The 12,937-nt window shown below is 45.0% G+C and overlaps 1 protein-coding gene across 1 annotated transcript in view; it reads left to right on the forward strand.

Moving 5' to 3' along the window:
- Nucleotides 1-12,937, forward strand: part of LOC140738947 (2'-5'-oligoadenylate synthase 3-like) — a 75,088-nt gene that overhangs the window by 35,866 nt on the left and 26,285 nt on the right. The window contains exons 10-12 of the mRNA XM_073066958.1: nt 1,911-2,143; nt 6,121-6,253; nt 9,934-10,227. Coding sequence (XP_072923059.1) covers nt 1,911-2,143; nt 6,121-6,253; nt 9,934-10,227 — 660 coding nt within the window. The remainder of the gene's footprint in view (nt 1-1,910; nt 2,144-6,120; nt 6,254-9,933; nt 10,228-12,937) is intronic.

A 12,937-nucleotide genomic window follows, 5' to 3' on the forward strand; every position in this document is an offset into this window, starting at 1 on the left:
TGACCTAAACAAAGGAGGCAAAGACAAGACAAGACAGATTCCCCCAGCAGGGCAACGGCAGAACGGCCAGACTTACCTCACCGGGGCAAGGACAGGAAGAGACAAACACCAAGGAACGACAGACAGTTCCACCTCTGCATCGGGGTAGCTCCGAGTAGCCGTTACGGCCGGCAGTCTTGGCTGGCTACGGAAGTAACCGGATCCCTACCTAGCTCGGAGTGGCTGACGGCCACTCAGCTGGCCCAGGAAACAACTGAATCCATAGCGCAATGACCACTCCGACTACTGACAGCAAGGCTCCCAGAAGCCATGGTTCTCCAACGCGGCCCCAAGGATGGCAAGAGTCCATTCTAGCCTTCCACCAGCCACCTGTGCCATGAGTAAACAACAACAACCCAACCACACTCAATACCAGGGCCACTTATATTCCCAGTTCCAATGTGAGCCTCAGGTGTTTCTAGTTAAGTCCAACCGCAGCAAGGGACCGCCGGAAAACCCGGAGTCCGGAGTCTGCGGACCCGACAACGGACTTCGGACTGAACCACCACAGAATCTTACCTTGATCCTGTGTAGTAGCGCCACACCCATATCAGATGGTGATGATCCAGTCAGAATGCTCTCCACAGTGCATCTGTAGATGTTTTTGAGTGTATTAGGTGACAAAGTCCTAATTAAATTTAGCCACCGTCTTGTCTTGCCTTCTTTATAGCTACATCAATATGTTGAGACTAGGTTTGGTCCTCAAAGATCTGTCGATGGCAGCCTGAGCCTCAGGCTATGTGCCCTCAAACTTATTTTTATGAAGGGAAATTAACTTTATATGTAGCAGTTTGAGTGATGGAAATAATGGATTGAGGGCTACACAAAGATTGGTCAAAGGATATTTTTATGTCATCGTTGATCTGGGTGTGCCCAAAGTACCGTAGATTCCGGACTACAGAGCGCACCTGATTAAAAGCCGCTGGCTCTAATTTTAGAAAGAAAATCAATTTTTTACTTGTACAGGCCGCACCGGATTTTAGGCCGCAGGTGTCCCACGTTGTAATATGAGATATTTACACAGAAAGATATTACACGTGAGGATTTTTTAACTTTTAATTAAATCCATATGGTAACATAAACAAATACATATTGCAAATGCTTTTTTTCCAACCGTGCCTGTAACGCGGCTACTTTTAAATATACGTTGCGTATACTTTTTTACTGAACAACATTCCAATATCTCCTAACGACTGGTAAAAAATATATATACTGCAGCCTACCAGGAAAAGTTATTGATCGCCTTTAACTTAAAAGCAGCGTTTTCGCTCTGCCGCTCCGCCGCTCGCCCCCCGCCGTCCCGTTTATCGCAAACCGGCATTTTCCCACAAGACGCGGCGAAACTGGGTGTGACGTCATAGCATCCCGCGATGTAGTACAGAAAACAAATATAGTTAAAACTCTTCTAACTTTAACTAGAAAATGAATTACTAAGCGAAAATATTATAAACTAAATAACTGCCATAAAGGCAGCACAATGCTTTTCTTCGAGTGTTTTCCATGTTGATGAGGGTGAGTACAAATGACTGATTTACAATAATTTAATTGTGAAAGTGCGCTTGATTTATCGTACAATTTCATTGGACCTCTGTGAACTACTCATCAATTTTATTGGTCTACTGTTACGAGGCAAAATGTTTTTGGCGGCATGAAAAAAAACCATGTATTAGCCGCTTCGTATTAAAGGCCGCAGAGTTCAAAGCTGTTCAAAATGTGGGAAAAAAGTAGCGACTTAAAATCCGGAATCTACGGGGTATGTATCTTCCTCAAGACAAATAACAAAGGATTAAAATGTAGAGAGAAAAATACAGGATAGGAAGGAGTATGTTTTACATCACTTATTTATTTATCTTTGTCAATAACTTTCTCAGTACGTGAAGCCACGGCAGTCACGACTGCCACCAAAGTATGCCCTGGAGTTACTGACGATCCATGCCTGGGAACAAGGTAATCACAAGGAGAGTTTTGACACGGCTGAAGGGTTCCGCACAGTCCTGGAACTGATCTGCAGACATCAGGAACTGTGCATCTACTGGACTGACTACTACGATGTCACTAATGGATCCTTGGCAGAATTTTTAAAAAATAAACTCTGTGAGAGGAGGTAAGATGCACAACCACAATTCACACTGACAATTAAAACTACTTTTTTATTTTAGTTAATGTTCCGTTTCAAATTCCTGTACAGACAGGCCTAACAGAGGGAAAAATAATCTTATCATAGTATAAAGATGCTTCAATGCACTTCTAAATGTTCCTAATTCTAAAGTAACCTGCATTGTCTCACCTGAAGTGATGAAATTCCAAACCATCTCCCTCATTTTCAGTTCTCACCAACCACAACCTACCCTCCATTACCTCACCACACCCTGCATCTACAACCTCTCCTAGCCAGGGAGCCAGACCCCTCCGTTCCTTTTCCACCAGTGGTAATCCTTTCAGTCACCTAAAAAGCTTCAAGATCGCTTTGCCGAACGGCTAAGCTCCTTCAGCCAGAAAAAGCAGGATCTCCCAGTGGCCATCCATTTTAATTCCACTTCCCATTCCCATTCTGATGTGCCTATCCGTGACCTCCTCTACTGTTGCAATGAGGCCATACTCAGGTTGGAGGAACAACACCTTATATTCTGTCTGGGTAGCCTCCAACCTGATGGAATGAACATCAACTTACGGTAATGGCCCCCCACATTTTGCCATTCCCCATCCCCTTTTCCCTCTCTCGGCCTTTCTCCTTGTCTACCCATCACCTCCCTCTGGTGCTCCTCTCCTCTTTTCTCTCTTCCACGGCCTGCTGTCCTCTCCTATTAGATTCCCCCTTCTGCAGCCCGGTATCTCTTTCACCAATCAACTTCCCAGCTGCGATCCTTCACCCTGCCCGCTCCTGGTTTCACCGATCACCTTGAGTTTCTCCCTCCGCTCCCCCCAACTTTTATCTCTGCTCCTCATCTTTTTTTCTCCAGTCCTGCTGAAGGGTCTCGGCCCAACAGGTCGATAGTACTCTTTTCCGTAGATGCTGCCTGGTCTGCTAAGTTCCTCCAGCATTTTGTGTGTGTTGCAAAGTTGAAAGGGTCATTTTTTTAATGGATGTGTGCAGTATACAACTCTGAGATTTTTCTTCTCCAGTTAACCATGAAACAAAGAAAATCCATGGAAGTCAGTTCAGAGAGAAACAGCAACCCCGATCCCCTGCACAAAATAGAAAGGCAACACGATCCTAAATCACCAGAGACCCCTCCCTCCACACGAAATGCAACAAGAACATCAGTCCCCAAATCCCCCTCCCCACACAAAACACACCAAGAACATCAGTCCCCAAATCCCCCTCCTTCCACACACAAAACACACCAAGAACATCAGTCCCCAAATCCCCCTCTCCCCACACAAAACACACCAAGAACATCAGTCCCCAAATCCCCCTCTCCCCACACAAAACACACCAAGAACATCAGTGCCCAAATCCCCCTGTCCCCACACAAAACACACCAAGAACATCAGTCCCCAAATCCCCCTCTCCCCACACAAAACACACCAAGAACATCAGTCCCCAAATCCCCCTCTCCCCAAACAAAACACACCAAGAACGTCAGTCCCCAAATCCCCTTCTCCCCACACAAAACACACCAAGAACATCAGTCCCCAAATCCCCCTCTCCCCACACAAAACACACCAAGAACATCAGTCCCCAAATCCCCCTCTCCCCACACAAAACACACCAAGAACATCAGTCCCCAAATCCCCCTCTCCCCACACAAAACACACCAAGAACATCAGTCCCCAAATCCCCCTCTCCCCAAACAAAACACACCAAGAACGTCAGTCCCCAAATCCCCTTCTCCCCACACAAAACACACCAAGAACATCAGTCCCCAAATCCCCCTCTCCCCACACAAAACACACCAAGAACATCAGTCCCCAAATCCCCCTCTCCCCACACAAAACACACCAAGAACATCAGTCCCCAAATCCCCCTCTCCCCACACAAAACACACCAAGAACATCAGTCCCCAAATCCCCCTCTCCCCACACAAAACACACCAAGAACATCAGTCCCCAAATCCCCCTCTCCCCACACAAAACAAACCAAGAACATCAGTCCCCAAATCCCCCTCTCCCCACACAAAACACACCAAGAACATCAGTCCCCAAATCCCCCTCCTTCCACACAAAACACACCAAGAACATCAGTCACCAAATCCCCCTCTCCCCACACAAAACACACCAAGAACATCAGTCCCCAAATCCCCCTCCCCACACAAAACGCACCAAGAACATCAGCCTCCAAATGCCCCTCTCCCCACACAAAACACACCAAGAACATCAGGCCCCAAATCCCCCTCCCCACACAAAATGCACCAAGGACATCAGCCTCCAAATCCCCCTCCCCACACAAAACACACCAAGAACATCAGTCCCCAAATCCCCCTCTCCCCACACAAAACACACCAAGAACATCAGTCCCCAAATCCCCCTCCCCACACAAAACACACCAAGAACATCAGTCCCCAAATCCCCCTCTCCCCACACAAAACACACCAAGAATATCAGCCTCCAAATCCCCCTCTCCCCACACAAAACACACCAAGAACATCAGTCCCCAAATCCCTCTCTCCCCACACAAAACGCACCAGGAACATCAGTCCCCAAATCCCCCTCCCTCCACACAAAACACACCAAGAACATCAGTCCCCAAATCCCCCTCTCCCCACACAAAACACACCAAGAACATCAGCCTCCAAATGCCCCTCTCCCCACACAAAATACACCAAGAACATCAGTCCCCAAATCCCCCTCTCCCCACACAAAACACACCAAGAACATCAGCCTCCAAATCCCCCTCTCCCCACACAAAACACACCAAGAACATCAGTCCCCAAATCCCTCTCTCCCCACACAAAACGCACCAGGAACATCAGTCCCCAAATCCCCCTCCCTCCACACAAAACACACCAAGAACATCAGTCCCCAAATCCCCCTCTCCCCACACAAAACACACCAAGAACATCAGCCTCCAAATGCCCCTCTCCCCACACAAAATACACCAAGAACATCAGTCCCCAAATCCCCCTCCCTCCACACAAAACACACCAAGAACGTCAGTCCCCAAATCCCCCTCTCCCCACACAAAACACACCAAGAACATCAGCCTCCAAATGCCCCTCTCCCCACACAAAATACACCAAGAACATCAGTCCCCAAATCCCCCTCCCTCCACACAAAACACACCAAGAACGTCAGTCCCCAAATCCCCCTCTCCCCACACAAAACACACCAAGAACATCAGCCTCCAAATGCCCCTCCCTCCACACAAAACACACCAAGAACATCAGCCTCCAAATGCCCCTCTCCCTGAACAATAAACTTACAAAAGCAACCTTACCTCCACTTTATGGAATTCTCCGTATGTTATTCACTCTCATGTTACTTCTTGGTAACAACAAGTTTGTCACTTATCCCTCAGATTTTATTCCTGCTCAAATTGCATTTCCGCTTCACAAGGCACATAGGAAAATACTGGTTAATATTTGCAGAGTTACAGATCGTTGCACAGAATTCCAACACAGGAATTGGTTCCTGAGGTAAATCACACCATCAAACAACCCTGGTCCTTGGTGTCCTCACGTTGCAGGGTTTTAGATAAAACTCACTTCCAGCACAGCCAGTGACATGAGGGAAAAGAGCTTGGAATTGAGGAAGCCATTTGCTGTACTTCAGTGTGGTTGGCTCCGTAGGGGTCCAGGTTAAACCTGAAAGACAATAGGACAACTGAGCTGTCTGCTGGTTTCCTGATGGGCAGAGAAGAATATTAGGTCAAACATATTAGTTTTGACTAATCCCCTTAACACCATGATGGGCAACAAACTCTGGTCTTGCCCGTCCGTCAACAGCATCTTCTTCTGTGGTGTCCAGGGCTGGGCAGGTACTTTAGTCATGAACTGAACTTCAGGGACTTGGTCAAAAAGTATTGGTGTATGCTTACTTTGAAAACAAATTGCCTATACAGCAACTCCATGAAATTTTCAAGGAGATGGATGTTGAGCTTTTGAACTTACGAGGTCTTTGTTGGAATGGTTTATTTTTCAGACCAGTAATTCTTGACCCTGCTGATCCAACTGGAAACGTGGCTTCATCAGATGGCTGGAATGTGATGGAAAATGAAGCCAGGAAGTGCCTAAGAATGCCTTGTGTCTCTGGCGTCAGTCCTTGGCATGTCCAGGTAACTGGTTTAAGTAAATGATGAACGTAGAAAGACATTTAGTAAACACAAAGTACGTTGCAGATGACACATAGAAACAAGCTGGATGATCTCAGCAGGTCAGACAACATCCGTTGAAACGAGCACTCAACGTTTCGGGCCAAGACGTTGATTGCTCATTTCAACGGATGCTGCCCGACCTGCTGAGTTCATCCAGCTTGTTTGTACGTGTAGAAAGACATTTACTTGCCCACTTCTTCCACCCCACCAATGCCTGGCTTTTGACAGATATCCCAGATTGCCCCAGCCATGGGAGATGGTGCAGTCTGTCACAGGCCTTTGTGTTGTCCTGTAGGTTCATTTACAGTCCGTGGTGCTGAAGGTCAACAACCTTGCCCTGCAACGCTGCAGTTCTGAACACTGGTTGGACCCAGATGTTGGTGGTGGAGTGGACAGTCTGGAGGGTTGTCAGTGGTGACAGCGCGACATTGGTAGAATGCAGAACTGGGCTGAGAAGTGACAGATGGGGTTCAACCCAGAATAATGTGAAGCAGTTTATCTTGGTAGGTCGAGTTTGAAGACAGTATATAATATAAATGGTAGGACTCTTGGCAGTGTGGAGGATCAGCGAGATCTTGAGGTCTGTGTCCGTAGGACACTCAAAGCTGCTGTGCAGGTTGACAGTGTTGTTAAGAGGGCGTATGGTGTGTTGGTATTTATCAACTGTGGGGCTGAGTTCAAGAGCTGTGAGGTAATGTTGCAGCTATATAGCACCTTGGTCAGACTTGGAGTACTGTGCTCAATTCTGGTCACCTCACTACAGGAAGGATGTTGAAACTATAGAGAGAGTGCAGAGGAGATTTACAGGGACATTGCCTGTATTGGAGAGCATGCCCTCTGAGAATAGGTTGACTGAACTTGGGCGTTTCTCCTTGGAGTGACGGAAGATGAGAGGTAACGTGATAGAGGTGTATAAGATGATGAGAGGCATTGATCATGGTGATAGCCACAGGTTTTTTTCCCAGGGCTGGAATGTCTAACATGAGGGAGAATAGGTTTAAGGTGCTTGGAAGTAGGTACAAGGGTGATTGCCGGTGAAGGTGGTAGAGGTGGATACAATAGGGTCTTTTAAGAGACTCCTAGATAAGTACATGGAGCTTAGAGAAATAGAGGGCTATGCGGTAAGGAAATTCTAGGTCGTTTCTAGAGTAGGTTACATTGTTGGCACAATATTGTGGGCTGAAGGGCCTATACTGTGCTGTAGATTTCTATGTTCTATGTTCTAAATGAGCTAAGCAAAAGACAATAGGACAACTGTTGGTTTCTGGATGGGCTAAAAGCTAAAACAAAAAACATGGCTTTTCCTACATCCTTCCTGCATCTTTCTTGTCAGCCACTGTAACCTTGGCCTCACAGTGTCAGAAATATTCCATTTGTCCACTTTCTGGTACTTAAAGATCAGAATCAGAATCAGGTTTAATATCACCGGCATAAGTCGTGAAATTTGTTAACTTTGCAGCAGCCATACAATGCAATAGATAATAATAGAGAGAAAGAAACTGTGAATTACAGTGAACACACACACACACTCACACACACACACACACACACACAGACACACACACACACACACACACACACACACACACACACACACACACACACACACACACACACACACACACACACACACACACACACACACACACACACACAAAATAGTTAAATTGAATAAATAATGACAAAATGGAAATTTAAAAAGTAGTGTGTGTTCCTGGGTTCAATGTCCATTCAGGAATCTGATGGTAATGGGGAAGAAGCTGTTCCTGAATCGTTGTGTGTGTGCTTTCAAGCTGCTGTACCTTCTCCCTAATGGTAGTAATCAGAAAAGGGCATCTGGGTGATGGGGTCGTTAATGATAGACATCACCTTTCTGAGGCATCGCTCTTTGAGGATGTCCATGGTACTATGGAAGCTTGGGCCATGATGGAGTTGATAAAGTTTACAACTCTCTGCAGCTTACTTCAATCCTGTGCAGTAGTTCCCCTCCCCACCCCATCCGCCATACCAGAGGGTGATACAGACAGTCAGATTGCTCTCCAGGGTATACCTGTAGACATTTGTGAGATAAATGTTCTGTACGATTTCGAACAAATTGCGACCCGAGTCGATGATTGTTTTACCGCAGTTTCCTGCTTGTAACCTTGGACATTTACCCTGTTAGTTGCAACGTCAGACCTTGGAATTGAAACTTAGCCCGAGAACGGGAAAACAGAAATCTGCGCGCTAAGATGCTTGTAGATCATCAGCCTTTCTCAGCCTGTGAATTGACCAGTAGATTGTTTATCAATGTTGAAACAAAGGCATTGTGTCTCCACTTGTTCCAATCTGAGAGATCATTGAACGATTTACCCTGGGCTGTACGCTTTGCAATGAAGTATAGTATGATTGTTTCCACTTATTGCTGAGATCTGAATTTGTACGGAGAGGCCACTGCACTCCAGAAGTAATTCCAGCATAGGATGGGTTACAGCAGAGCCCTGGGCTTTCGGGGGGTTCAAATAAGTGTCTTTAATCCTTATTTTTACAGTACATTTCCATACCATTCCATGAGTGTGGAGCATTGCTCAGGTGACTGCCAATGACGGCTCCCTTCGGTCCCCTCCTCCTCTCCTGTCTCCTATGGTCCACTCTCCTCTCCCATCAGATTCCTTTGTCTCCAGCCCTTTACTTTTCCTACCCACCTGGCTTCGCCTGTCACCTTGTAACAATCCTTGTAATGCTGCCCCCACCATTTTGATCTGTCCTCTTCCCCCTTCCTTTCCAGTCCTTATGAAGGGTCTCAGCCGGAAACGACAACTGTTTACTCTATTCCATATATGTTTCCTGACCTGCTGAGTTGCTCCAGCATTTTGCATGTGTTGCTTTGGATTTCCAGCATCTGCAGAATCTCTTGTGTTTGACCGTATACGTTCAATTTCTAATTGGATGATCTGTAAAGATAGGCACGCAAGTTGTCCAATGGCTGGTTGCGTAAAATGGATGAGAAATGAGCCCTAGTATGGGCAGACCCTGGAGTTAGTTTTACAACACTCCCTTCATTTCGACACCTGCTGTCCAACACTGTCGGATTTTGCCTGGGCACTTAGACTATAACGTTCAAAGTAAATTTTATTACCAGAGTACATATCTGTCACCACATACAACCCAGAGATCCATTTTCCTGCGGCCATACTCAGCAAGTCTATAGAACAGTAACTATAACAGACTGTGCAAATGCAAATATAAATAACAAGAACATGGAATAACTGGATAAAGAGTCCTAAAAGAGAGATCATTGGTTTTGGGAACATCTCAATTGACGAATGCGGTTATCTTCTTTGGTTCAAGAGCCTGATGGCTGAGGGGTAGTAACTGTTCCTGAACCTGGTGGTGTGAGTCCTGAGGCTCCTGCACCTTCTCCCTGATGGCAGCAGCGAGGAAAGGGCGTGGCCTGAGTGGTGGTGATCTCTGATGTTGGGTGCTGCTTTCCTCCGACAGCGTTTCATATAGATGTGCTCAATGGCTAGGAGGGCTTTACATGTGATGTACTAGGCCGAATCCACAGCCTTTTGTAGGATTTTCTGTTCAGTTTTCTATTGCCTCTGACGTATAAAAGGAACATATTTTACTTCTGTCCATTTTTGTTTTGTGTACCTCAGCCAGTGAAGACATTTGGAGTCACCCTGGGTTTAATGGAGATATTTGTCAGCATAAATGGGCGTGACCGGACAATCCAGGTTTTGCCAGATGACAAGGTTTCAAGTTTAAAAGATAAAATTGAATCCCTGGAGCGAATCCAGCGAAGCCAGTACTACTTAACCTTTCAATCAACGCCGCTTGAAGATGCATGTACACTGCAATCTTATGGCATTAAGCAACATTCTACCATCCTTGTCAACCTGAGATTGCGTGGTGGCAGTGAGATTCAACTTTCTAATGCAGAGGATCCTAACTGAACAGTTTGAAAATCAATGGCAGTGATAAAGACCTGAATTAATTTTTCTCATTTAAGGTACCATATAACAATTACAGCACAGAAGCAGGCCATCTCGGCCCTTCTAGTCCGTGCTGAACACTTACTCTCACCTAGTCCCACCGACCTGCACTCAGCCCATAACCCTCCATTCCTTTCCTGTCCATATACCTATCTGATTTTTTTTTTAATGACAAAATCGAACCTGCCTCTACCACTTCTTCTGGAAGCTCGTTCCACACAGCTACCACTCTCTGTGTAAAGAAGTTACCCCTCGTGTTACCCCTAAACTTTTGCCCCTTAACTCTCAACTCATATTATCTTGTTTGAATCTCCCCTACTCTCAATGGAAAAAGCTTATCCGTGTCAACTCGATCTATCCCCCTCATAATTTTAAATACCTCTATCAAGTCCCCCCTCAACCTTCTACGCTCCAAAGAATAAAGACCTAACTTGTTCAACCTTTCTCTGTAACTTAGGTGCTGAAACCCAGGTAACATTCCAGTAAATCCTTTCCATTTTCTATTTTCTAATTATGATTTATAATTTAAATTTTTATTGTATTTACTTCGATTTGTACTTCAGGGAGCGCGAAGCGCAGAATCAAATATCACTGTGATGATTGTACGCTCTAGTATCAATTGTTTGGTGACAATAAAGTATTTGTATTTGTATTGTAAATCTCCTCTGTACTCTCTCTAATTAGTTGTCATCTTTCCTATAATTCAATGACCAGAACTGTACACAATACTCCAAATTTGGCCTCACCAATGCCTTGTAGAATTTTAACATTACATCCCAACTCCTATACTCAATGCTCTGATTTATAAAGGCCAGCGTTCCAAAAGCTTTCTTCACCACCCTATCCACATGAGATTCCACCTTCAGGGAACTATGCACCATTATTCCTAGATCACTCTGTTCTACTGCATTCCTCAATGCCCTACCATTTACCATGTATGTCCTATTTTGATCATTCCTACCAAAATGTAGCACCTCACACTTATCAGCATGAAACTCCATCTGCCATCTTTCAGCCCACTCTTCTAAATGGCCTAAATCTCTCTGCAAGCTTTGAAAACCTACTTCATTATCCACAACTCCACCTATCTTAGTATCATCTACATACTTACTAATCCCATTTACCACCCCATCATCCAGATCATTATGTATAAGACAAACAACATTGTAACCAGTACAGATCACTGAGGCACACCACTAGTCACCGGCCTCCAACCTGACAAATAGTTATCCACCACTACTCTCTGGCCACTATACTCCCATCTAGCCACTGCTGAATCTTTGGTTACCTTTGGTACCTTTGGTTAATTACTTTGGTCGAATCAGCATTAACTGTAACTGATGTGAGGCAGGAACTCTTGAAACACATATTGCATATTGTGTTCTTTCTGATGCAACATATCCCAAGTTAGCTAACGTGACCAATATCTGATAATGGAACAGGGTGATTGGGAAGCTCGGATGATTTATGCATCGTGGGTACCTTGTCAGTGCACAATCCCCACCCCCTCGGACCTCATCAGACCCACGTGGACACTTCTCCCACAGTGCACTTTAAACTCTTGCAAACCCTAAGCTTGTCCACAACTCTCTTGCACCACACACGGACAAAGTGAATAGCCGTGCCTATTGATCTTTGAATCTATTTAATTATTATACTTTTTTCTCAAGGCTCTTCTCTTAAGCGTCATAAACATAATGACTTGAATCGAGTAAAAGAATTTTTTTGTGAAACCACATCGGTACAACATGAAAAATGGCAGCCATTGGCTATATGTCAGGGAAGAAACTGCTGGAATTATCTGAATAATAATAACTTAAGATGATGTCAATTCTGTTTTGTACTGTGCGAAATTCAGCAGTCAATAAATAAAGCTGTTTTAATGTTTGAAGGATTATCGGGCAGGTTTTGCTCGATCGGACATCATATATTCATTTGTTCAAATGAGTTGTTATGGACGATTTTAACTGTATAAAAGATAGGAACAGAATTTGGCCATTTGGACCATCAGGTCTGGTCCACCATTCCATCGTGGCCGATTTATTTGCCCTCTCAACCGCATTCTGTTGCCTTCTCCCTGTAACCTGTGATGCTTTTGCTAAATAAGAACCTATCAAACTCTGCATTAAATAAACCCAATGACTTGGCCTCCACAGCCATCTATAGCAATGAATTCCACAGATTTGCCACCGTCTCTCTGAAGAAATACCTCCTCATCTTTGTTCTGAAGGGACGTCTTTGTGTTCTGAGGCTGTGCGCTCTGGTCCTCGAATGCCCCATTATAGGAAACTTGCTCTGCACATCCAGTCTATTGAGACCTTTCAATTCTCAATAATTTTCAATGAGATTTCCCCCCTCATTCTTCTAAACAGTGAGTACAAGCGGAGAGCCGTCATACGCTCTGATTATGTTAACCCTTTCGTTCCCGGATCATTCTTGTGAACCTCCTCTGTATCCTCTTAAATACCGGCACATCCTTTTCACCGATAATGGGCCCAAAACTGCTCACAGAATTCCAAGTGTAGTCTGATCGATGACCACTGAATTATTTGCCCATTGTGTTCTAAATGTCCGTTTTGTAAGGATCAGTTTCGTGTGTTGGGCTTGTTTTTATTCACAGGATGTGTGTATCTCCAACAAGATCGGTATTCAATGACTATCCATCACT

This window comes from Hemitrygon akajei, chromosome 14 (assembly GCF_048418815.1).
Source record: "Hemitrygon akajei chromosome 14, sHemAka1.3, whole genome shotgun sequence".
Classification (NCBI taxonomy): domain Eukaryota; kingdom Metazoa; phylum Chordata; class Chondrichthyes; order Myliobatiformes; family Dasyatidae; genus Hemitrygon; species Hemitrygon akajei.